Consider the following 27273-nt stretch of genomic DNA (forward strand, 5'->3'; position numbering starts at 1 on the left):
ATATCACTTCATACTGATCAATAAGACTGTGGATGGAAATGCCATAAAAGCCGGTGGGCAGCATATCCTCATGCCCAGGTGGGCCTCATTGAAGGGAAATGAGGTGAGGAGAACAGCCATGTGCAATTGCTTTGCAAATGCCCAACACAGGAGTGTGAACTACAGACTTTACTCTGTTTCGGTAGCAGCTCCCCGAGATTTACTAATCTGAATTACAAACCTTACCAACCTCATGGCACTGCCAGTTGAGTAAGTCCTCAACTGACCTCAAAAAGAATATCTGAAGTTGGATGTTGAGTGAGAGCATTAAAAGATGAATGATGTGTTCTTGAACCCTCCCTCCATGTCCCAGTCCCACTGATCCATGAAGGTGAACCCTCACTTTGCTCCCCTCCATTTTTCGGATGGTGAGGCTGCAATAAAAGTTCCTCCTGTGCCAGGGCTTCAGCAACAAGTAAGTTGACTCATTGAGGAAAAAAGCAAGCACTATTGCCAAGCCACTCTTCTCAAAAGTACATATTGCAAACCTTGACTCCCCATTGCAAAACTCCCTCAAAATCTGAAAACCATCTTCCACTAAAGTTGAAAAAATAAAATAATAACAGATTTATTTAATCTAATACTTATGTGAATTAATGTAGCACTGAATTTGGCCTTGAATGGCTTCAGAGGGAAGGATGAGCCTAAGGAAACCTTTGCAATTTGCACAGAGGGAAATCTGGAGAAACGTCACCACAGTCAGTGGCATCGCTTTTCATTTCCATCAATGTAAAGGAGAAAAAGAATCCGGTTTCTTGAGTTCAGATCAGGACACCAGATGAGCAAGCCTGGGCTTAAAAGTCCTACAGAACTGAAACACCACAGACAAAGGCATTAAGAAACACTTATTGTGATGTTCTTCTTTCTGTTTACAAGTCCCCTTGTGGTCTCCTGAAATGGCCAGGGAACATTTTTAGCCACCCCCTCCAGGCTCCAGATTATGCCTTGGTTAGCAGATCATCTGGGCAGCCCTCTCTGTCTGTAACTCTATATGAATGACTTCAGTGACAAACAATACAACCATTCACTTTTTGTAAAAAAACAACCACTGCCACCAAATGTTTCCAATTTAAATATTTCTGGTTCTCTAGCTACTGGTTCCAATTTGGTATCAGCTACTGTCAGCCATAAATCCCAATGAATTTTGAAGTCATGATCCTGAATTGAGTTCTGCAAATGCAGAATTAAGAAGGAGAAATGAATATCTCCAAGTAGGAAGTTTAGACAAAGAACCCATCACATCCATTTGTGGATTACAGAAGCTCTTGCATGGGTTCTGCCATTTAACAGTGGTCAATCATCACATGTTCCAGAAACTGTGCATTCCTCGGGAAAGAAACAATATAAGAGCATCTGAGAAGGAAATCTCTTAAGCTTTAACTCATGTTGATTCCTGGCATAGGAATTCCTGTTTTCCTGCAATCAATATTGTGTGACTTCATCAAAACAGCCTATTTCAAGTCATCCCTGGTCTACCCTAACTCCCCAAATTCCTTACCCAGAGCATGAGCTGATCTGGACCAAAGCTACACAAGGGACCCAAGGACCACTCTAATGATTTACTTGAACAAGTGTTGGTGTCTGGGATATTCCCTGACAAGTGTTTATTTTACTAGGTCCACTTCAGGATTCACTTGTTCCTTCCCTTCCCCTGGCAGAGCACGATTTCCTAAAACAATATCTTCACACCGAGGCGGGTGCAAGGAGCAGTGGATTTCTTGCACACATTCCATTGCATGTTAGAAACAGATCAAGGCAGACTGTTTCAATGAAGTAAAAAGCCCTGAATTGAGTTCGCTTCACATGCAGGCTGAAGTTCTGAGCCAGTTCTTGCTTTATTCAAATCCATTCTGCCCATCCCTAATCTAAACGAGCTCAGTCATTAGGCTCTAAATCTGTATTTCTTTGTGCCAATATTGGCCCCAGTTCAGCAAGGCACTTAAATATGTGCTTAACTTCAAAAGCACAGTTAAGTCCCACTGATAGATTTGACTACAGGGGGATGTAAGCAAATAGCTGAGGGCTTGGCTAAATTGGGGCCTTAGTGACACAATCCTAGAAACATTTGTATTTTAACATGTTTATAGAAAATTATAACAATTAAGTGGAGCTCTTCCTTCCTCACATAAAACCAATCCAGGACTTCCTCTTTCAAGAAGCTTACAGCAGCCAAACTTTCTTTTCCTAACCCCGGGGTCAAGCACTTTTCCAAGAAATTATCTTAACGTGGTGCCTTAATTATTTGTTTCCTTCATGAGAGCTCTGACACAGATATGACAGGTGAGCATAAAAGCTCTTGAGAAGAGCCACACCATTATCTCTTGTATATGGGAAAAACTCCGTTTTTGACACTCTGGGACAGGCTGGGCTGGAGATCTGAACTGCAATTTGGTTTTGTTCTAAAGCACCACACATTCAGCTCACACACCCGTAGCCTTCTGAGGGGTTTTCCAACACATTTATCCTTACAATGGGTTTGTATTCTCCTCTCTAGAGGTTCTTCTAAAGGCAAGAGTGGGTTCTTTCTCTCTAAAACAAACATACATGCAGTATTTTGAAAAGCAGATGTTGCTAGCCCCATTCTTTGCTGCAGACATAAAAATCAAGTATGAACTGCAGAGGCGGCAATGAATTTGTTTTCTTCAGCCTTCAGCTAAAAGATGTCACCTCTTGTATTAACACAAAATCTCAAAGAAAGTATTCAAAAATCCTGAGAGCTGGATGGCAACTGGTGAACCTGTGCCACTGGAAGAAGGATCAAGCCTTTTCCTAAAGAGGTGTTTGCCTTCAAATCTGGTCCATGAGAGTGACCAAGAGGATGGTATCACCTATGGTCCTTCTGACAGCAACCCCTACTTCAAACTGAGGGAGTCAGAATGCAGCTAAACCCAGAGATTTACAGAAAATACTTCCTCCAACCCCAGGTAAGCTGTGGGGAAGGAGAAGGATGAGCCAGCAAGTCCTCACCGCTGTCCCCACCAGTGTCAGGGCAAATTGTCCACGGGGACCAGCTCTGCCCCCAGCCTGCCTGCCCCCCGTCGTGTGAGCTATTCCTGCCTGGGGGGGTCCATATTGAACTGATAAAGCTCTCAAAGCCCCGTCACCCTGCCAGCTTGGAAGTGGGACCGTGTCCCTGGGCGTTTGCAGCCCCACAGGTCTCCCTGCCAGAGTCTGTCCAGGCAAACAAAGAAAACGCATCGCCTTCCACTTTAATAAAAGCCAAATGATGCCGTTTGCCAATTACCAAAATGGGGCGAAGGTTAAAAACCCATTGAATTATAACACATGTCACGGACCAAAGCTTCTATGATTAACAGTTCTGTGAGAAATTCATTAATTTCACCCGAAGCAAGCTGACAGAGATTGTGCTTAATGACAGAACGCAGGGCAGGGGAAAGGCGGCCGAGCCGGGAAAGAGAAAGCTGCATTAATTCACAATAAAAAGAGACGAGGAAACCCTTTTTTCCCCTTATAAAAAGGAAAAAGAAAAAAGAAAAACGAAAAACACAACTGGAGTTGTAAAGAGCAGTTGCATTTGTTCTGCTGCTGAAGATTTATCTTCATCATTTCTCGTTGGGGAAGCAGACAGCAGGAGAGAGCAAGACAAAGAGAAGAGCTGGAGTGGGGCTATGTCTCCCTGGGGCTTGTTTGGGGCAGTGAAGGGTGAAGCTTGGAGGATGGCTTTCCATGGAAGCAAGGGCAGGTGATGGTGTGATGACCAGGGGTGGGCCTGGTCCCCCCCTAGGTGTCAAACACCCCGGTGTGCTCACTTCTGGAGGGGGGTAAACCCAAAATCTCCCCTGCAGAAGCAATTTTGAAGCCATAAGAGTGAGTTTGTGGCAAGACTTAACCAAACAAAGGAAAGAGAAATCTTTTTGCTACGCTGACTAGAGAGCACAAGGTGCTGCACAATGTGGGGCATAAAGACTGGAGAGCTATGGGCAGCCAGTGGGGCTTGTCTTCTGTAGGAACATGGGAGTTACTGGGGGATTAGGAAGATGGAAACTCCTGAAACTCAAAATTCTGACAGCTGAATTGGGGTGTCTGCCTGGGCTTTCATGCCTCCTGCCTGCAGTTTCCAGGAGAGGAGCAATGGCACCAGGTGTGATGGAGGAGAGGAGAGGTCTGGTGACCACAGCAGGGAAATGCCACCAAAGCAGCACCTCACAAGAACTGCCTTGCCAGGGGTGGGAGCCCCCCCCAGGGATGTTTCCTACCCAGAAAAAAAGACAAAATCCTGATTTTTGAGAACTGCTGTCAAAGGCAGCCTCAGTGCACCAGGGGTGGGAAATTACACCTCTGCTTCTTCACACCCAATTTCACCGTCCGCGCCACAAGGCTACACAGGAAATCATGGAAGTATAATAATTTGAGGTATAAAGTGGAAGAGAAGAACTACCTAGGCCGTTATATCTGGTCTGAGGATGCAATGTGGAAATAAAGCCTGTCATTTTTACAGCTCGTCTCCAGCAGTGAGGGAAACTTCTGCTGAAAACAAAAAAAAAGAGCCCGTGGTCAGCGGCAGCAGAAAGACCAGCAGATGGAAAGTACAGAGTAGGGGATTTTTTCAAACTCTCTATAAATGTCTTTAGGAGGATGGAATGGATTTTCAAAAAAAGTAATGATGACTGAGGATACCTATAAAGTTCAATGGGACTTTTACATTTAAGCTCCTTTTTCTCTAAAATATTAACTAGGATACATACTTCAAGAAAGAAGAGTGAGCACATGTTTTATTTTCAGTTATTAAGTTTTCACTAACCCATGGGAGGGATCCATTCACCTTCAAAATAAAGGCTGTGTTAACTTTTAAGGGCCAATATATTTCTTTTCCCTCTCAATTTTAAAATCTGCACCCTTGCCTAGAAGTGTCTGCATCTGGCTATAAATCCTCTCCAAGCAAAATAATTCTCCTTGAAGAGAGAGAAATAATACCTCTTGCAGAGAGAAGCCAAAAGCAGGCAAAAATATCCGTCTTGACCTAAGGAAAATGAAAGCAGTCAAACTGATGCTTACACATAGGAGGGAGAGTTCCTTTAAAAATTAAATAAATACTCTAAAAATCATATTAGGTAAATGTAACCGCTGGGGAAAGGGGAGAAGGGAAGGATGGGCAGTGTGGAACTGGCATTCCAAGGATGGGGAGACCATGAGCACAGGAGGCAGAAAACCCACATCCAGCAACTGAGCTGGTTAAGAATAACTTTTAAAAATCTCTCCTATGTGCTTCCTGGATTGGGTAAAATATCTGAGGAAAAAGACAGCAGTGACAGCAAAGGTGTCACCTATTTCCTGGCTGCACAACTTAATAACTTAATGCACAGTTTCCTCTACACCTTGGACGCTTGAATTGCTTGGAATTTCTTGTAAAGAAGACAGCAGATATGGTCACCCCAAATGATCTTATCACAAGGCAAACTGGGGCTTCTCCACTGTACACTGTCATCAGTGGAAAAATCCCACTGTTTTCAACGGCCTTTGGATCAGGGCTTTACTTCAGAGACTTTCTGGTTCCTTGACAGACATGGGAAACTTTATAACGAATCCAGAATTGAGACGTTACTTTGAACAAGTGAGGCTCGGATGAAAGTTTGTGAGAGCAAGGGGCTGAGAGGGTTCAGTGCATCCCGAAAACAAAACAATGCCAAGAAAAAAAAATCAGGAAGAAAAATAAGAGGCAAAAGGCGGGCAATTCTTCCCCAAGAGATTTCTAAAGGTTGGTTTGCTGGGCTGCAGAGGCTCACTGAAGCTTTGCCCTAGGGGAATGCATTTTTTATTAAGGAAATAACTTTCCAAACACAGAGCACTTCTAATTCCATAAGTGAACAAATGGTTCAATTCCTACTGAAAATCTGAGAGGGAGGAGGAATGTGGTCCTGTGTCTCAGCCCTCTCGAGCTCCCTGTTGCTTCTCACCATCTCCTTCCAGTGGGTCTTTCTCGCTCTTTTTCTGTCCCAGTCCTGCACTGGGAATTCGCCAAACTTCCACAACCAGACTTCTCATCTGAAACTTGATCCTGGCTGTCTTTGGGCCTCTGAATTTATACAACCTATTGCATAGAACGATCAGAAGCCTTGAATCTAGGTCAGAACACACTGACTGGATTGATTTAGCTATAGATATGCTCCTTTTTTTTTTTTTTTATTTTATTTTCCCTTCCCTCTCCCCCTTCTCACCCTCCCGCCTTTCCTGGAATAAAAGCAGGTCCTCAAAACAAGCCAGGACATTATCAAAAAACCTGACAGCTTGCTTAGGAGGCTGAGCAGAGGTTTGCTGGGATATGCAACTTGTTTTACTATTGCTGCCGCTATGGTATGACGACTGCTCACAACTTTGAATTCACAAAGGAAGAAAAAAAATTATTCTTTCAGGGGTTTTGCTAAATTCTCTCCTCTTCTTTTCACTGCCTCGCTGAAAGGATCCATGAAGCTGCCGCACCAGAGGCCAGGAAAGGTCACAATCTCTGTGGGATGCTGTAAAGCAGAGACTGAGAGGGGTTGGTGGTGATCTATTGATGTGTCTGTAATAACAACAAGAATAAAACGGTAGCCATAAACCTTTCATCCTGGGGGGTCCCACAGAGCTTTTCAGAACAGGGGCTGGATGCAGAGGGGTGCAGAGGGCCCTTGCCCGGCTGTAAAAGCCCTGCAGATGCCGATGGCCACGGATCTGCTGAGCACCCGGCAGGATCCGGCCCTGCTGGGGCACAAGCATCACTTTGTCTCCGCGCAGTCGCTTCCGTGGGAGGTCCCCGTGGCCCTTGGGCAGCACAAAGCCGCTGGGGTCGGAGCGGTGTGTGAGCGGCGAGAGCGATGCCGGGCTGGGGAGTGCACGGGGAGTTAACCGGCCCCCAGCTCCGAGCCCGGGATAAAGGAGGGAGGAGAAAGGAAGAGGAAATAATTCACTAGCGGCATCCCCGTGCGGGTTAAATGTCCCATCCATCCCGATCAATGAGAACACTGCCGGTTTTTCAGCGGCCACACAAAAGGGTCGGCAGGGTTCAGCTGCTGTGCCCCTCCTGCCTCCCCCTGACCCCCCGGCCGGCGCGGGGGGCGGTGGGTGGCGAGGCACAAGGAAGCGGGATGACGGGCTCACCTCTGCTCCGCCGGGCTGTAGGTCTGTCCTCGCTGGCAGCTGCTGATGGTGATGGGGTCGAAGTTGTGGAAGGAACGCAGGGCCACCCCGGAGATGGCCACAAACTGGGAGCTGAAGCTAATGAGGACAGCCTGGGTGTGATAAAAAGGGTGACTGAGGTCATGGATGACGGGGATAATCAGGGGATTGTTCCTGCAGCTCAGGACGTGGACACCTGCCAGAGGAGAGACAAGATCAGAGGAAGGGTCAGACTTAACACAATTGCTTCCCGAGGCAGTGGGCACTTCAGAGGCATTTCACCCATAGGAATGGCCCTATAGAGCTGAAAAGTTATGGTAAGCTGCCTGGAGGGGCTTCCCAAATCACTCTGGAGAGCTTAGTGGAGAAGTATATCCCTCCAGACAGCTGAAGAAAGGCTGCCATTCTCTCCACAAGCGCGGCACAGGCTCTCAGAGGCGTTTCTTTAGACCACGGCTACGTTTCTATTGTGCCCTGTTAAATCAGGAGCAACCATCACGGAGGAAGCGGAGTTGCACTATTGTCAAACTGGTCTGGGAGAGGACAGTTGGGGCCTTTATCTGGTGCATCAAACGGTGCCGGCAGGCTGGGTGGCTTTGTGCACCAGGGGCAGGGCACCAGTGGCTTGTTTGGAGCTGTGCATGTCATTAGCACTCCGTGGTAAACTTCTTTGCACGAGCTCTACACTAAATGTGCCCATTTTTTATTCTATTTTTTTTTGATGGTTTTGAGCCTTAGGGTATCTTGCTTTTGGGTAGAAAAGGCAAAGATGGTGCTGGAGAGAGAAACAAGGGTGATGGTCCCACTGAGGATTTTGCAGGGGATCTCACTTGAGAAGGAAATAGTGCCTGGGGAAAATAAAAATGTCTCAAGGTTGAGGTGCACGGAGACACCAGAGAGCTGACAAGGAGACTTCTTAATCCCTTTTCTCCAGCAGACAAGGCACTCAGTGGCAGCTGGGAAGAAATTCCCACCTTCAGGTAGAGGCAACCTGAATTCAAATGGGCCAAATCCATCTCAGGGGTAAGGCAGAGGACAGACAGCTGTCTGCTGGCCTCAGAACTCCTTAATTGAGATTCATGGCCTGACGCTGCCTGCAAAGCCCGGCCTCTGCGGCTCCGTGGCATCACTCCGAGGATCAGCTTGGCTCCAGATCCATTTGCTTCACTGGAGCTCCCCCAGCAATGGCTTTGGCCCAGGCTCTTTGGCTACCCTGATACACTTTCAAAATAAAATAAACTCTATTTGCATGTTTAACTGGCTCAGGGATTTCTGTTATTATTATTTTTTTTTTCTTCCCAGTTCGGATTTCTTGACTCAAAGGGGGGGAAATAAAAAAAGTTTTCATTTTTCTCCTTAGAAAGTGATTTCCTGTGAATTAAGACAGACTTTTGACCACGCTCTTTAAACTTCTATCTCCCACCCTCTACTTAAAAAAATCTTCCTGTAATAAAAAAAAAAAAAAAATAAAAAAGCAACTCTCTTTTTGTTTTGGTCTTTACCTGACCCTGGAATAACCTCCCTGTCTACTTGCCTCCCACAGGTCTTTTGATATCAGCTCCTTGTGGAACGGTGCACGTTTCTCACTTACAAACAGGTGCAGTTAATACTCAAAATCCCGGGTTCCCAAATTCCTTGAAAGTTTCTGCCTTCTCTGATGGAAAGCCAAGAAAGAACTTATGGTATGAGGCTGTTTATTCACTTCCATTTCATTCCTCGCTCTCAGGTGGTGCCCACAAGCAAACAGACCCTCAGAGCTGTGCTGCACTTGCTGGTGCTTTCTGCCCCACACAAGGTAAACGGGGGCTGAACAGGTCAGGGTCATGTAACTCACCTGCCTTCAGTAACTAAAGACCCCTCATGGTGGCCATGCAGGGGATCAGAGCTGTCTCATGATCACCCCCATTTCTGGAGCTCTGTACCCACCTATTTGATGCTCAGCAGCTGAACCCTGGTGTCTACAATGGCTCTGAACTAACAGAGCTGAAGTATTTGGCATTCCAACCTTTCCATCTCCTACCAGGACTCAGAATAAGCATCACATTATTTTCTGGGAATCCACATGGTAAAAACCTGTTCTGATCAAGGTGGGAAACTGCAGGTCTGGATAGGATGTGTTTTGCCCATGGGAGTGTCTTTATCACACTGAAGACTGATGGAGCTTTAAATTATTATTACTTTCTTTTGGATGTACTTTTAGTTTGCCACTAATTTCTACATAAGACTGATTGACTGTCTGAAGTCAATCCTGCACCCAGTGCATGCCAACACTTGCATCTCAGCTGCAGTTTCCAGCTTTCCAAGGTGACAGTTCAAACACATGAAAGACAATATCCAGGAAAAGGACTTAATGCCAGAGCCAGAACTCAGACAAAACAGCAATGGGGAGCTCTGCCTGAGTGAGAACTGCTGGATAGCCTACCTACACCTCTCCCCTGCTCCAGGCAGCCTCTTCTGAAAGGTCAGAGGGGCTTTTCCATGATGAAGGCAGCATTTCAGCTCTGAGGATGTCCAGGCATCAGGATGAGCCCTGCCAAACTTATGTTGCAACTTCATTGAGGATTTCAAAACCTAACCCTTAGTTTCCTCTTTGCTCCTCTTTCTTGTTCTCTTCCTCTCACAATCTGTCTGTGTGCCCCTATAAAATGTCGTATTAAGTATTTGTTGGCAGCTCGTGTATCCATCATTTATATCTCAGAGGGAAAGAGTTATGTGCCACTGTTTTGTGAAAGGAGGAGGATAAGATTAATCCAAGGGCTCTGGCAAACTGGGAGCTATCCTGACTCAACCTGCACAACTTGCTATGAAATTTCAGTTTATTCTTGAACAACAGACACCACATATATTTTCTTTCTTTTCCTCCACACCCCAACGAATTCCATATTATCCTGGATACCCATCCAACACCTGTCACTGTGTGTGTCCCTTCTAGTAGGAAGCTCATTTGAGTTTCAGCTTGTCAAAATTGAAAAGTTATGATAAAACAGAAAGTTGGTGGGTGAGAGTTGTGTCTCCTTAAAAACTGCTCTCGAGGTGACCTGGTCAGCTTTCTTCCCAATGGAAAAAAGAAGGCAGAGAACAGCTGGAAAGGGATTATGCAAGTCCTGCCATGACACGGAGTTGGGAGCTAGAGAGAGCTCCTTGGTCCTGGAGCTTCAATGCAGCCTGAATCAATCCACCAGACACAGCTTCCCCAGGTTCAGGGCCCTGTGCCAAGGGTAGGGACAAAAATGGCCCATCCTGGCACTTCAGCACAGCTGCAGATCCACAGCCTCTGTCAGGCACCTCTGCTTGAGGCCACACCAGGGCCTCGGTGTTAGACCTTCATCAAACCTGAAATACTTCACATGAAGAATGCTGGCCACTAAAAAGCTGTGGAGACCTCCCTGCAAGCAGGACTAGAGATCACCCAACACACCCTGTGAAGCAGAACCGTTTGCTGCAGCAGCAGCTGGAGCAGATACCTCACTCCCTGCTACCAGGGGCTCATCTGGATCACCATCAGTGTGTCTCCAGGGTAGTGCTGGTGTGAAGCACTGAGAACAGTGCTGATTTTAATGACTACAAAGGAGCTAATCACTTCTGAACACACAGTGAACAGCTATGGAGAAATGTCTGCATAAAATAATGCATCATATTCAACAAACTCTAGAGAGACTCAGGGCTTGGAGAATTAAACAAGCATATTTTTGTCTAATTCTGAAAAAAACTGAGCAGGAGTACTGGTTTGTGAACAGGGGCATCATCAGATAAGCAAGCAATAAGGAGGGAGTTTAATAAAAGATCTTACCAAGATCGTGGCTTTGCTCTTTGGTGTCAAACAGCTGCACACCGATGGTCTCCTGCTTCTGATCCAGGTAATAGGTCCCATCAGTGACTAGGTGAACTAGGACCGCTGCAGCTACCATAGGCTGGGAAAAATAAGCCTGGGAAAACACAAAACCCACAAAGCCTGAGGTGGGAAATTACGGTGGGCTTTAAAAAATCCCCAGGAGTCAGTCCGGGACTTTTAAAAGGGCAATTCCCATCCCAGGTCACACAGAAATCTTCTCTTCCAATCTCTCCTACACAAACTAGATAAACTCAAGTCAAACAGCCCTGCAGCTGTAACCCCTCAGAAATTCAATAGCCTTGTCACATGGGAGGGGACTTCACCACTGAGTCTCCAGACAGTGCTCAGAGACATTGTTTTGCTGTTTTGCTCCAAACATACTTCAAAGAAAGGAGCAGCTCGGTCCTGGGAAGGCTGTCCTAGTGATATTTTGCCTGTTGGAGAAACTTTGTACAGGCAGGCAAAGAGGAGACTCCTGAGTGACATGTGCACTTCCTACCTTGAGCCAGAAAATGGTCTGTGTCATGTGGGAGTACTGGAAGTTGGCTGTGCAGGGGTACCAGGCGTACTGGGAGACACCGTCGTTCAAGTCGATCACCTTAGTCCGGCACACCTGGAAAAAGAAGCACCAAAACAGACACAGATGACAGTAAGGAAAGGTTATGACTCTTTAAAGTGTGTGTGGAGGAAAGTCCAGGTGCACTGCTAGAATAAAATAATGCACCATAACGACGCCTCTGAATACCTCAAGATTATTCAGAAGTTAAGTTTCCAGGTCTTCCACCTCAATAAGAAAAACTGAAATGTTAAAAGGAGCTAAAGACTCCCAGCAGCTGGATAGCAGCCAGCAGTTTCCTCTGGATTTGGTACGAGGTCTTTGACAGCATTTAGAACAACTTTGCTCCCCACCCAAAAGGACCATGGCTCTTCCCACTGGAGTCAAAGTGACAATCACTTCTGAACATCCCAGCTCACAGCACAGACAGTCTGGAGATTCCTTCACAGGGCTCCAGCACTGCCCTTTTTAAACCTGGTGTTCCTGTAACCCCAGGGGATTTACAGATGGATGTGTAAACTTGGTAGCTAGGAAAGTCCTGCCTCTGCAACCCAATCTGAGCAAACTGGTTTCTTATTTTGCTAACTAGTCCTGCAAGTGGAATCACCTTCTTCTGCCCCTTTCCATGTCAGGCAGCAGTGAGATTGGAAGCAAACTGCTCTTTTCAGCAAAGAACAAGCAGATGAATCCCAAGTGCTGTCACAAATGAAAAGCTCAAAGGAAGTGCCAGAATCTGAGTACCAGAGAGCCTTGCAGTGCCATCAGTGTGTAAGATGTGAAAATGAAGCTGCAAGGAATGGTAGGATTCACCCTGAAAACTCTTCAGTGAAGCTGCTTCAAGAAAGAAACATGCACAACCACAGCCTTCAGTCCCCCAGCAAACACGAGAAGGGAAATGTCCACCATGCAAAAAGTTACTCCTGCATTAGAAGGATGATTCCTGCTGAGGCTCCAGGAGCCTCACCTGAGGGGTGAACCTGTTGGGATTCACAACACTTTGGTGAACTCACTGATTCAGCAGTCATGGGGATAAGAGGGAATTCCTTGTGGCCACACAGAATAGTGGCAGTGGAGCTACAGTGGTAACCCAAGAGGCCAAACCATCCCCAGCACCTGTGCTGGCCACAGGACAGCCTAGGATGGATCCCACAGACCACCTGGGCTGGGAATTATGTTGTCTGGGGGACACTTTTAATTTTCTTTCCAAGACCAGAGCCTGAACTGAGCAACCAGGTGGTGACGGGCTCTCAGTAAAACTGTTCCTCTAATCAATTCCTCTGATTATTAAACCAAAGAGAAAACCCTGAGGTGAAACAGGAGAATTAACAGAGATGCTTTTGACCGTTCAAAATCCTGTGTCCACTCAATAACTCTGGATGGAAATGCCCTCTTGGTCTCGGCAGGCAAAGTCTGGGCAGTGCAAAGAGAGCCTGGGATGCCTGGGAATGAGAAACCAGATTGGCTAAAAGTGAGGTAATCCCCTCTATAATCTGAGTCCCTCAAGATCCAGTACAGAGGAATCTATGGGCAAAACATAAATCAGCTTTAATGGGCTGGAAGAAGATTTTTAGTTTATTTATTTTTTGAAACAACTGGGACCAAGCTTCATTGAGGCTAGCCAGTGGATACTGTTACATTTTACAGCAGAGCAAGGCTTTACATAAACTATCTTTGGCATTTGAAATCCAGGCCAGCAATTCGACATGTACCATTTCGCAACTCTCCCTTCTTGCGCTTTCAGCAGCCCGTCTCTTGTTGGGAGCATGGTTTTTATTTTAATACCTCTCCAGCTAGAGAATTTATCTTACCCACATCTGCAATTTATATGGTCAGAGAGCTCTTTGACATGAACAAAGGTCTCATTACTTTTATATGATTTTGTTCTTATTCTTACATCTCCTCCTGCTCCATTGGTCCAAAGAGGTGGCTGAAAGAAACGTTCGGTGCTTTTTAAGTGCCACTTAACGGGTGAGTGAAAACCTGTATGAAGAAATCACCCAGACCTTCACCAAAAGTTTGAATCAAACCCAAAATAAACCCCCGCTGAGGTGGGTTGGAAGTCTCTGATAACTTTAAAATGCCTTGTTTGATTTGTGTGCGTGTGTGAACTCCAGCACTTTCTGCTTCTGCCTGGGAATATTAGCAAAAATCTGGCCATTGCATAAAGAAGCCTGTGTTTGAGCCACGTGAGCTGAGGTGTGTGGACTGTCAGACTGGCCTGGTTTGAACAGGTTAGATAAGCTTCCCCCTGCTGAGGCTGAGCCATCGCTACCCAGACAAGTGGTTCAAAGTGGTCCTGGGGTAAAAGGTTCTTTTAGAAGAGTATAATTGAGAAGTGTGGGAGAAGTCTAACTGAGATGAGTGGCTACAAGAGCCTCTTCTGCACTAGCTGTCAGCTAGTGAACTTAGCTAATGGCAAAAAAGTTCTTGAAGATTCTGCAATAACAATCTGAGTGGATAAACAGTCCCTGTCACCTGCAGCCTCCACCATCCCAACAGGCTCTAACACACATGGTAAATACATCCCCACTTCGACTCTACCCAGGCTATGAGTGTCACACCATCACTGCCAAGTCTGAGAACTGTCTGCTGGGAGTGTTTGTCACACCTCTGCCTTTGAGGCATCCCTAGAATGTGGCAGCAGCCTGAAGGCCCATATTATTTAGGTTAATGGTTGGACTCAGTGATCCTAGAGGTCTTTTCTAAACTGAATGATTTTATGATTACTGCAGTACCACCACTTTTAAGCTAAAAGTTCCAATGGCCTGGAAGACAACATCATCTCTTCTCACAGCTATTCATAGGAATTCACACTTATAAGAAATAAATTATTTCCTAATGCACTCTCCAATTTGGTACAGTGATGCAAACCAGCAGCTAAGGCACCTGACAGCTGTGGAGGGAAGAACAGATAGACATACTTCTCGTTTCAGGGTGTTACCAAGCTCTAAAGTATTTGCTTTGAAGAATGACGGCATCACACAGGACTCCAAACTTCACTCACTGGGGCTTATCCAGATTCTCAGACCCACAGAGCAATGGGATCCACAGGAGCTTAGTATGTGCTCCAAAGTATGCGAGGACTATTTGTGTCTAGTTACTGGAAGCCCATGTCATACCCCTCCCTAGGAAGCTGCTTTCAATTAAAGGAGCTGATGTCTGTTCCTCTCAGAGGTTCAAATCCAGCTCGTCTCCCACCCACACATTCTGTACACAAACATCGAGAGACAGAACGATCAAGGCCAGAGAGCACTGTGGGATCTTCCCACAAGAGGGAATGCCTGGAGGTTTCCCTTTGACTGATTTATACAACCCCCTGTCAATCACAGGCACGCCACGTTCTTCAAACCGCCTCTCCTGTTTTCCTCTTCTTACTCAAGGGGACCGAGGAATGTGTCAGCAGAAAGGGAAAAGTGATATATTGGGAGCACTTAGTTTTTTGCCACATCTAAAACACATTTACTATTGCAATCAGCTCCATTTCCTTCAAAGTAATATGGGAAAATTTGCTAAAGAGCAAATTTTGGAAGGCGCCCTTGTGAATGATTCCCAGCCATCCCATGACTTCAGGCAAAGTGAAGCTGGGTTGACAGGCTCCTGCTGCAGCTGAACTCCAGGTTAAGGATCAGTCCTGTGGACTGGGCATGGGAATAGGTTCCAGCCTGACTGTGCCCAGTGCATGGCCCCAGGACAGCCTTGTGGGCAGCACTTGGCTTCTCCAATACTGAGCTCTCCACCTGTAAGGCAAGGATGATATTCCCCCATGTCACACAGGTATGTTGAGGGTATTAGGCACAAAAAGTTGCTCAGATGTTACAAAGAGAAGGCACAAACAGCCACATACAGGTGTGAGGATACCCCTCCCCACAGGAGTGGGTTAAATACAAACTGATACCATCCCACTCTGACCTCCCCTTCGAGCGAGCACAGCCAGGCACTGCAGGCTCAGCACACACTGGTGGTTCTCGTCATTGTAACATCAAAATAATTCTAAATGCAGACAGGCAAAGCTGCTCCTCAGCCAAGGATGCTGCCCTGCTCAGCTCTGGCACAGGGCTGACACCGTGGTTGGGGTGGACGTGCCTGTCTGCATGCCCAGGGGCGGCTGGAAACAGAGCAAATCTCCAGCGCACAGATCTGTCTGCTCCCAAAATCCCATCTGCTGTCCCACCATGGGGCTTCCTCCAGACCGTGTCTTCAAGCTACGTCTGGCTGAGAAGGGTCATCATGAGCACTGGTCTGTCGGGCACTTGGGAGCATCCTCCTTTTTGGGGAGGAGGGTGGAAGTGGTGATTGTGCCCCAAATGCTGTCTCTGCCCCCTCCTTTCTCCTGGGGACTGTGTTGCTGTCACTTCTGCACCCAGACACACAACACAGGGAGTTTCTGGGTTGAAATGGGCTAAACCCTGTCCTGTTTGCAAAACAGCAGCCAAGGAGCAAGCAGGAACAGGATCTATTGGTAAAACCCCCAGTGGAGCATACAGCATCCTGAGTGAGGCTGCACAAGTGCACAGAAAAGCTCATGGACTGATAAAAACCCGTGGAGGCACAAACAGAACATCTTCTGTTGCTTGAGGATCCAGCTAAAAAACCAGACTTCAACAGTAATACTGAAACCTAATTAATCCAAAATTTTTAGCTGACTGCTCTGCAGAATGTTATTTATATTTAACTCAACACATGCCAGAGAATCCCAACCATGACATAAGCAGCATTTTAACACATCCCTTACAGATGAAAACTTTCTCCATTGCCAGACCAGGGGGCTGGCAGTCACCCAGACCTTTTATTCTTAAATATGTTATTGTTCTTGCCGACCTAAGGTTAATCTTACCCAAGGATGAGAAACTATGGTGCAGTTGCTAAATATCAGAAAGGTTCCTGCTTGTTTATTGCCCAATATTGTGAGGCAGCTTGACTGCCACATGGACACCACCCAGTTTGCCGACTGCAGCACAGACCTCCAATCTGTTTTGAAAGCTGTTGCACTGCTCTTCTCATTTAGTCTGGGAACTGGGTTGGAGTTACAGAAAAATTAAACTGCCCACATTAGTGGGCACCGAACCATTAAAAAGGCCACCATTTGGGATCCAACAAACACCTCAAAAATCAGCCAGTTTCTGTGACCATTTCAAACCCACAAAGCTCAGATGGAAATTGTACACACAGGCTTGCTCAAGGGGCACCAGGAGTTCTGGTCTGGGTTTTCTTCAAGGTTCTGGCCAGAAACGCTTTAGGACTAGTGTCTTTATCAGTGTTCTTGATTTATCCCATCAGAAGATTTGAGTCTACAGTTGTCTGCCCAACTATGAAAGTCAGCATTGGATCATTCCAGGTTGGTCTCTAAGACCTAAGGAAAACCTTCAAAGGTTTTTGGTTTGGGTTTTTTTTTTTCCAAATTGGTACATATATTAATTTTTATATGCACTAACAATGAATTTGAAATACCCTGTTGCAGAAAATAAAATAAAAAACCCAAAACCGAATCCAAGATTCAGCAGCATAGATTTTAAGCATAAAATGATGAGGTAAAGCTGTGCCCTCCCCCTTTTAACAGTTGCCTTACCTAAAATCCTACTGCTTCTTCCCCAGTAGCAACTTTCCCTCACCTCTGATGCTCATCAACTGCAGCTTCTACCCCAAACTTCTCCTTGTCCTCTGGGTCTGATAACATGGTTTTACTAAGTTTTGTGCTCTTTCTCAGCTTTTGCCTGTTTTCATTGGGGTGCTTAAAGGTCTGATGGCAAAAGATGGAAAACTGCAGCGTGTCCTGCTCCAGGACAAAGGAATGAAGGCAGGTGATCCATAGAAAAAGCTTTATCAACTAACTGAAAGCTGATGAAACTCCTGGGGTAACACACTGATGCTATATTGCTCCCAGATCCAGTTGGCTCAGGAGTAAGAGGAAATCTCATCTGTCAATTTTCCCCGTGTAATGAAGAACAGGATTTGGCTGTGGGATTGGGAAGCAGCTTACATCTCCTGCAGGATGAAATAAAGCCCCACTGCCAGTTGTTATGTCCAGTCTCAGCCCAGCCAGGTCCACTTTGAACCTGGAGCAGCCCACGTGTCTGGACCTTGCAGGCTTAGTACTCAATTAGCATGTTATTACAGCTTTCTTAGCACAGAGCCCCAGTTTTAAGCTGAAGATTTGGCTGGATTTTTTTAATAATTGGAAAGTGACCTTTCTGTGTATGACAACACCACAGAACATGGCATCAATAGTTTGTCTGCAACGTGACATGAAGATAAATTCCTCGATGATAAATTCCTCAATGATAAATTCCTCTACTTTACAATAAAAATGGTAGTGTTCATTTCCAAAGGGAAATTTCCTCGGGTAGAGTTTTGGATGTAATACAGGGCTGTGATTCAGAAATGAGTAAGAGCTGCAAGGGCTATTTCATTTTGTCATATAAGTTGGTTTAGTTCGAGGCAAGCAAATAGGAGCTACAGGGATTTCCATTAAATGATGGCCCAGATTGCATGTGTATTCAATGTGTGTTATTAACTTCAGCTTTCTCAAAAAATGCAGTTATTTCACTTCCAAAGAGTCGGTATGAACAATATATTTCCATTTTTAAATCATGCAGACCCGCATTCTTTGAGCTTTCCTTTGAATTTCTGTTATCTCCAGATTCAAAGCAAACTTCATTTAAAACCGGTGAGTTCAAATCAAAATCACATCAAACCATAAACTTCACATGGCATACCTGAAAAAACTGTAAATCAGTTCTGACTGGCCCTATCCCAAACTCACATTGGCTTTGACAGCCAGCCAGGTGTAATCAAATATCTAGGATGCTAGCTGGACCCGTGGAAAAAAACAATATGGAGTTTTGATTTTCCAACAAAACCCTAACCAGATGATTTCTGCACGGTTCAAAGGATCACACCAAAGACTCTGGCTAAGCCAGGGCCAGAAACTACAGAATAACAGAGGCAGAAAAAGAAGAAATAATTGTTCTGATGGGATTTAAAAATCAACCCACTTACACAAGCCCCCAAGTAAACCCCAGGATTCAGAGCTCCTGGGTGCAATTTGCACTCGCTCCTGCTTCTTTTGCCTTTCAGTGACACACAGTGAGGGGATGTGAAATCAAGGGATAGCTCCAAGTGCAGAACACGGTCTCCTGTGAAGCACATGGAAGTGCAATCCAGCAATTTGCCATGTTTCACTGTTTTTCCCTCTCAGACCTCTGCTATTTCTTCAACACAGCAGAGGGACATAAAGATGCTGCTCTCAAACAACAGCATCTCCCACCCCAGCACTGCTAAGGTCTCACCTCAGAGGCAGAATTCTTGGAATTAGTCCTGAATTCCATTCTGCTATTATGTTCAAATTCACAAATACATCTGCCAGTAGGAACAGCACCCAAATTCAACAGCCTAGACAGACAGGATCAAGCATCAGCACCCAAACAAGACCTTATGCCTTCAGTTCTGCAAATATCAGGCTCATTAGAGCTAAAAGGCATTTTCGAGCCGCAGCAAAAGCTCCTGTCTACAACTTCCACATTACTGCTCAGAGAAGTGTGAAGGCATTATAGACTGATAAGTGCTTTAGCAGACTGTATATCCATCCACTGGAGAGCGAGGTTAAACAAATACGGGAGCCAGAACATTATTGTTGGCTGCACACTCAGGTTCCCAAACTGCCCGTCTCTAACTTGAACCAGCCAGGTCCACTACAGCACAGCCAAGGCTGGCCGTGGGGTGCTGCAGCAAAGGAAAACAATCCCATCCCATGAGCTTTCACCACTGAGGAGTAGAGCAAAAGCTAAAGGTTTTGGTTTTTTCCTTTGACTGGAGCGTTTTATTCCGGAGCAGCTGGCATCAGAAAATCAAACTGTGAAAGGCAGAACGTGTGCCACGTTTTAGGAGGATCTTAGATGTATTTTTGGTATTATATTCATGGGTCTGACTCATTAGATTCATTGTACTTTTGCTGGTTTGGCACTCCTTCAAGGCAAAGCAGGATTGGGCTTGGTACAATCCACTTGGTAACATCTCCTCCTTCTTTCCCAAAGCTGGTCCTATAAACTTGCTTGGAGGAAGAAAACACACAGCTAGGTAGAAAAAGCCCAAAGGCAGCAACAACTAATCCCTAAAGAACTTTGGCTCGATGAAGAGTTCCCAGTCAGGATAACACACTGCCTGAGGTGGACAGAGATGCTTAGAAGCACTCGGGCAACATTCCTGATGGGAAGAGAGATACATAGGGGAAAAAAAATTAAGCCCCGTCTTTTTCAGCTATCAAGCACGGAAAAAAACCCCAATGCTTTCATTTCCAGCATGGTAGGAGTAGACCCTAAGTATTGTTGACCTTACCACAACTCCCTGAACCACTCTGAAAGCTCATGGGGCACAGGAGCCACTTCCAAGAGATGTGAGACAAGGCAGGTGCTACCCTGAGCCCTGCAAACCTCTCGCTAAGCTTCGCCTGCGGCTGAAGCAAACAGCCGTGCAGTGGTTAATGTCAGCCCCGACCACATGATCACATTCAGGAAAGGTCAAAAGAGTGATTTTTCATTTAAAAACATCTGTGTGTTTAAAGAACAAAACTTTCTCATGTGCAGAAAACCAGGGGTTTCCAGCGCTTTTATTTCCAGAGTTAAAGTCGTGCTTCTCGGCTTTGTTTGGGGTTATGGACCATGTAAACACGCTGTGGAAACCACATGCAACACTCAGCACACAGCCTTTCCACATGCAAGGACAATTGAGGGTGCAAATCTCCCTCTCCCTGGCTCCTTTTCCCTCTCCAAGCTGCTCAGCTTCCCCCACCACACTCCCAGTGCGCCAGCGAGACACCCCCTTGTTGTCCTTCCCTATATGAAGACATGCACATGCCTCTAATCCTAAGGGTGTAAGTCTGCTCTGGGCTGTCAACAGGCCTTAATTGGATACATCCAGGGAGATGATGCATTGGGAAGAGACCCTGAATTTAACAGCAAGAGGGAAGGCTGCAGAGAGGCTCCCTGGGAGTGTGTCAGGAGGCCTGGAGGAGCTGCCATGTGCTCCAGGGAGCTGACAGCAGTCACACCTCAGCCAGCAGAGCCTTTCAGTTCCCATCCAACTCATCAGCTCTGTGCCAACCTGTATTAATCAAGATTAAACCCTCTGGCTTTTTTTTGTTAATACCTGAAGACACAGATTGTGGTATGCAAATCAAAAGGTGCTCCCTTTGCTTCACTGGGCTTTTCCCACCAAAACTGCAGAGTAATGGAACAACCATCGTGCAAACAAATCCCTCTGGATGAGCTGGACCATCCAGGGAGAGTCCATAGAGCAGCACCAGCTGCTGCCTCCAGCCTGTGCACATCTCCACCCAAGCAAAGGCTTGTTTGGGGAAGCCTGTCAGTTCCCTCTAACATTGGAACAGCCCTGCTTGCTCTGATAAATCTCAAACTTCATCAAATTAAGTGCAAAGACTTGGAGCATTTAATCCTTGATGTCCCAGGTTAGAATGGGAGCTCACAGGAGTTGCTCTCAGAAGAAGTTACTGGAGGGATTAAAGTATGAGCATCATCTGAAAGAGGGGATGCAGGAACTCACAGCAGTCCAGGCTCAGCCTTTCTCATCATAAACAACCACTGGGAAACAGGTAAATTTCCATGGATCGAGGCTTTCCTTTTCCAGCTGGGACAGTCACAGCATGCACACAGTGCAGGACACAGGAGCAGAGCAGCTCTGCTAGAAGGGCAGATGTTTCAAAGGTATTTGGATGGAGAAAGGTGGGAAGAGGGTGATCTCTGCCCTGTGCTTCACGTCCTCTCTGAAGAGAAACTTGTCTTCTCTGCATGTGATGATGCAAGGGTTAATTATCAAAAAATGGAAAAATAAGGTTCCCTGCCTGAAGTGCTAAGTGTAGGGATTTTGGCCCAGTGACGAAAATGGCTGAGCAGAACTTGATGTTCTCCTGAAATGAGGGCTTCTCCCAGTGAGGAGGTACATGTGGGGACAGATAATAGCACTGATCACGCAGAAAAACTGTTTCCTGGCACACGTTGCAGCTCGCAGCCGGACCCTGAGGCGATGGTGGAAACCCAGTCCCCAGGAGACTCCTGCTGATAGCACAGGGAGCTGGGCCACTTACCAGATGTGAATTTGAATTAGCAGGGTGAATCACGGCTTCTTATCAGATTCCCCACTGAAATGACCTCAGTGATGCTCCAGCTCCACAGGCAGTACTTCCAAAAGTGAGGAGGGATGGCGGATGTGGGGTTCTTCAACAGCTACAGCTCCAACCAAGGCAGCACAATTCAGAGACTTGAAGCAGCTCAAGAATTTATCCAAATAGTCTTCAGTTTGGCTTTTTGTTTGGTTGTGGTTTTTTAAATTATTTTTAAAGCAGATACTTATTTCCAGGTGGGGACAGAGGGGTTGACTCAAGAGACTTTCAGGACAGTGCTGGGTCACCAAAACCCATTCCTTTTAGAGACATCTCAAGATGGACACCCTAAAATTCATTGGCATTCCAAGTACGAGTCTCTAACGAGGTCTCTAATGTGGGCTAAGATGCCTATGGTACTCTGAACAAGCAGACAATCCTTCCTCTAAAAGAAAAAATAAATTCTTTGCTCCTGGCATGAGAAAGTTTACTTTCAGCTTAAAGAAATGATCGTGTGGTTTTGGGGATGGCATTCCATTCTGCTGGAGAACAGCACCCTGCCTGCCTGTATATCCGTGGCTTTGTAGCTACATTACAACCCTGGTGAGCTGTTTACATATTTGACATGTTTTCTTGCGCAGAACATGAAACCAAATTACATAGTAAAGGCCATTATGGCTTTGCTCTTGCACTCTTTTCCATCCCCTCCTTCCGATCGCTTGGTTTAGATCTATCTGGGTGTTTTCAGCTGCCCCGGATCGCCTGGCACTGCTTCAGGCAGGTTTATTTGCTGTTGCACAGGGAAATCATGGAAAAGCTGGTGAAGACACATGCCAGGGAGTAGGGAGAAGAGGGCCGGGGCGGGGGTGGGATGAGAAAAGCCGAGAACCCTCCGTGCAGGAACAAAGCAGACGTGTCGGTGCATTTATGCAAAATCATTCCGCTCTGAATGGAGAGGGACCCAAGACAAACAACCCGGATGGGATGCAGGGGAGCTATCCCACGCTTACAGCTGGACATGCTCTGCATCTAAAGGCTTGTGAGCAGCGGCAGCAGACAGAGAGACTGGCAGGTTGAGGGGCAAGGGCCGAGGAGGGGGGTCTCCTTTCAGAGGAGTGCATGTTAATGAGCACTGCTGCTGTCGGGGGGTCCGGCTTCCCGGCTCGCTGGTGCCAGGGGGGGCCAAGCTCTTTTCTTGTTCCCGCCTGGAATCTGGGTGGGTGGCTGGGTGTACAGCAGATATGATCATGAGTGGTGATTTACTTCCCAAAGAAGCACATAATCCTTATTACTGTCCAAGACAATATTCCTTTCTTGCCTTTCTTCTTGCTTCTAGAAACAAATAATGGCATGGAATTCTGATCTCCTTTCATTAGTGGTAAATGTCTCCCAGTTCTAGGAAGATGGGACCAATTTCCGGCACCTGAGGATTTTTGGTTTGACCTTCATCTCTGCAAAAGTCAGATTGAACCTCTCTGAGAGTACTGATGGCTGCTTTGCTCTCTGCATCATTCTTTGTTTCTTTTATCTATTTTCTCTACAGTACACAAAGGGAACACAGTGTACCAGCCCCTGGTACTCACTGTTCTGTTTCCCTTAGATGACTTGCATATGTGTTCTTGAAAAATTATTCTAAAAAGTAGGGGGGGGGAAGGGGGGAGTGGAAACTAAAAAAAAAAACATCCCTTGAGTGTTTGGTAAAATTGCTTGGAATCTCCTCTGACATCTCATTGTGTTCTCTCTGTCCTCCCCTTACACAGATGAGCCAGAGGCTACGACACCAGCCATGGGGTCTGAGCTTTACTACTGCCAGGAGCAGAGGAGCACTGGAAGACATGGGGATGGAGGGGTGCAAGGGAGGGAAGCCCTGTCTGTAACAGGCAGCCAGGTGATGGGCAGGATCCCCTTCCCTCCAGACAGCTCTGAATTGACTTTAAAGGTAATGCTCTTCCTCAGCCATCTGTCTACCAATGAGTCTTTTTCAAGCCAACCTACCTAGAAATCCCACTTATAATTTTACTTAGCTTGAGAGACCACCCCAGAACACTGAAATCACTCCTGAGTCCCAGCACTGATGTTAGCACACATCTTTGCAGCATCCCTCACCTTGGTGTGGACCCTTCACAGGGACCCCCTCCTCCAGCAAGGCAGAGCAGCAAGGAAAACATGTGAATAAAGACCAGTGGAATTCCTTTGGAAGACAGGGTGCAAAATCCAGCTTTCCCAGGAAGACAGGTGGGAAGCAAGTCATTAAAGCAAGGAGTTGGTGGGACAGTTTTTCAGTCCTTTGTGCTGGGAACGAACAGCCAAACTGTGCTAGGATAAAGCCTGATTAATTCACAAACGGGATGATGTGAGGGGATGACAGAGCTAAAATGCAGATTTATTGACTCCAAACCCCTTCTAGGTCTCTGCTCCCAGGCAGCAACTCTCAGCAGGCCCTGAACAGTTTCCTTTTTATCCAAGATATGAACATTTCCCTTTCAAGACATCCTGAACTTCCTGGTGCTGGGGAGGTTTAGGCTCAGTAATGCCCAGTGCCTGCAACATCTCTGAAGGATATTGAGGTCTAATCCTCAAACAGTAGCTTTACCTTTCTGTGCTCTGGTTTCCACCTCCATTAAACAGAACAGAAATCAAGCAGTGTGGCTGTGATAAGGCTTAATTAATCACTGTACACTGAAAAAAATATGAAAAATATCATCACTTAATCCAAGGCAGGAGAATTCCAGCCTGAATTTGCCTGACAGTCAGAGCCAGGCCCGTGATGCAACTCTCCAGCCTTCAGGCAAAAACCCAAATTGGCTGGTCTGTAGTTTCCAGGGGAAATGAAGACAAAGTTTTGGACCCCTTGAACTAACTTTAGACTTGGAGACTCTGTAACCTAAGCTGAAGCCCTTTGGTGGATCAGCCAGTACTGGAAATGAGCTCACCCGTGTACAGCAGACCTACATTCCTCTTCTGACAGCCTGTGCACAGTGTCCAGTTCAACTTTTTCCAGAACTGGTCTCTGCTCACTCATGGTTCCTCCATTAATGGTTTTTCTTAGTGGGATTCTGCCCTCATCCTCCAGAGCTTAGTGGTTCAAAGTCTGGCTCGGCTATAAATAACAAAGACATTTGCAAAGCAAATCATCTTATTAGAAAAGGGGATTTTTTCATCCCTCCAACCACAACAAAACTCTTACCGTTGAAGAGCAACAGGACTTGGCTGTGAATTGGGGAGTTCAAAAAGGGCCACTTGCAGAGCCGACAGACAGACACCCTCCCTCTTCTCAGCAAGATCACCCCAAAGGGAAGGAATGGCTTCTCCATTAAAAGTTGCAGGTTTCCTCTCTTCCCACTCCTGTTCAAGAGTACTCTATTTGCTGGCTTTGCTCTATCTTTGGGGAATTATCTTCGGCTTTATATTTATTAGACAGAATAAAACTCCATGGCAGAGAACTTCATCATCTTTCTCTTCAATTTTCTTATGGTATTTTCTTACCGCTCTTGGAGCCCTTGCTCTACCATGTTATTTCTTTTAGTATTCAGAATACTTTTGTGCTCCTTTCTTTTCCTTTTGTGGGCTCTTCCAGACATACTGCAATTCTAGACATCTTTCTGCTGCTGGTGGAAGGTTTGTTGCAGTGAGTCTGGATGAGTGCAATTGTGGGAACTGTAACAGGGGCAGGAGGGGGGCCTCTGTTTGTGGGAAAGATGTAATAAGAATCCTCTTCCACAACATCTTACTCCATAGAAGCCCCTGTGGGGTACCCAGAGGAGAACAGGGTGTGTTCTTTAGTCCGGGAATGAAAGCAAATCCCAGGATCTGTCTGTGCCCAGCAGCCTTGGGAAAGAGTCCCTCTTTGGTTAACTGTGCCTGAGCTGTGCAGCTTTTTCGTGGAAATCCAAGCTCAAACAATGACATAGGGAGAAAAATATACTTTATATATATATATTTTATACATATATATGGTTACTTGTTCTAAACAACTGCACAGCTGGGAGGAAACACAACAAAAGACAGTTCCTGAGGAACTGGCCCTCTAAATTACCAACCCACAAACCAATTTCCAAGTCCTGAGCACACATTGCTGTGACAGGAATAACAAGATCAGGAATCAGGTCCCTTAGTCCCTTCCTATATAATCTCTATTGTGAAGACCCAAAAGGAAACTGCAGCTGAATCAGTTCTCCAAAAGCAGGAGAGGAGGAAAGGAGAAATGGCATCTCCAGCCTCCTGTGGTTGGTCTGCACCCACCTGCCTTTGCTCTGCACATCAACACTGACGGTATTTCAAACACAAGGAGAGGCTCTTTACAAACTCCCAGCAGAAGCAGTGGGAAAAAAAGCGGCTCAAGAGTGTGCAGAGCCCTTATTGCTGAATTCCTCCTGCCCTTGACAACAGGTACTGAGCAGCATCTGCTTCCAGGTCTGCAGACGATTCCAGATTGGAATCCAACTGCAGAAATGCCCTGCACTGGTGCTCGCACTTCTGTGCTGGCACAGTGTTGCTGAGTGGCCCTCTTTGGCTCTGAATATGATGCTGTCAGTACTGAGAATATTTCTTAATCAGCACTGAAGGGTGGCTGCCAGAAAAAGTAGAAGTGGCTGTCCCTCAGTCTTGCTTCTGCAGAAAGCGCGATTGTTTAAAGGGGGGCTGTCTGACCTTTCCATTTTTCAAATCTGTATCTCTTTGCCAAGACTGTGTCATTCTTTGTAAGCATTCTGTTGTTCTAAACAAATCTTATACCGTGAGCTTTCTCTTTTATCTCCCTTAGTATGTTGCCATTTGGTAGCCTCACACTAATAAGTGATGGAAGATCCACCTCAAACTAATAACCCAGTGTGGGCATCTAAGGAAGAAACAACTGCAGAAATGGGCAATATCTTCACTGAACTAAGCAAACAGGTCACAGAAGCAACCCTACAATAACAAAAGACTCCAGCTTGTGCTCATCAACAATCCTCCAGCAGTAAACAAGCACACAGAGGCAGATATTGCTGAGACACCCCACAACAACCAACCAACCTGCCTTGCAAACCCCTCAGAAAACACCTTGACAAAACTATGACAGTTGTGCAGAGAAACAAGTGCTGAGATATCTAAGGATGAGAACCATTTTAAGTCAGAGCATGCTAAAAATGTTTTAAAGCACCTTTAAAACATTTAAAGAGCGCTGGGGCAATTATGAGAAATGGGGATGGCCAACAACAGGCAGCTTATGTATTCTGTATATTGCTGTGCACTGCACTCAAACATATCTTTCATGGCATTCCTGATGAGGAGCCAACACAAATACCACTCTGATTAATCAGGAAGCTACCCAGCAACAACATGAAAAGTTTGCACAAGACCAACACAACCTACTCTGAAAGGTATCTGGGTGAGGAAAGGTGCTCCTTTCATCAATGCAGAAAACCCCTAAGGCTCAGTGCTTGTGCAGATAATGAAGCCAAACATGTTTACACACCAGTGATCATTACATGCAGTGATTAGAGGAGATCTTAGGTTAATTTTCATCTCCTCTAGCTAACAGACTGATGACCTGCTGCCCCACCTAACCCCTTTGGAGTGACAAGTCAGGTGCTTTCCCAAGCCAGCAAGCCTGTCTTCTTCCTGGGGAAAACAAAGACTTTC

General features: G+C 46.0%; 1 protein-coding gene across 2 annotated transcripts in view; it reads right to left on the minus strand.

The window, feature by feature from the left end:
* The window catches only part of PAPPA (pappalysin 1), a 181723-nt gene that overhangs the window by 47501 nt on the left and 106949 nt on the right, over positions 1–27273 (minus strand). Inside the window, exons 11-13 of one of the 2 annotated variants that reach the window (XM_032708046.1) lie at positions 11583–11597; positions 10943–11078; positions 7135–7348 (exon numbers count right to left, since the gene is read on the minus strand). In XM_032708046.1, the coding sequence (XP_032563937.1) occupies positions 7135–7348; positions 10943–11078; positions 11583–11597 (365 nt within the window). Of the gene's footprint in view, positions 1–7134; positions 7349–10942; positions 11079–11483; positions 11598–27273 lie in introns of both variants that reach the window. The other variant, XM_032708045.1, reaches the window with a different exon arrangement.

This window comes from Chiroxiphia lanceolata, chromosome 21 (genome assembly GCF_009829145.1).
Source record: "Chiroxiphia lanceolata isolate bChiLan1 chromosome 21, bChiLan1.pri, whole genome shotgun sequence".
NCBI classification, from domain to species: Eukaryota; Metazoa; Chordata; class Aves; order Passeriformes; family Pipridae; genus Chiroxiphia; species Chiroxiphia lanceolata.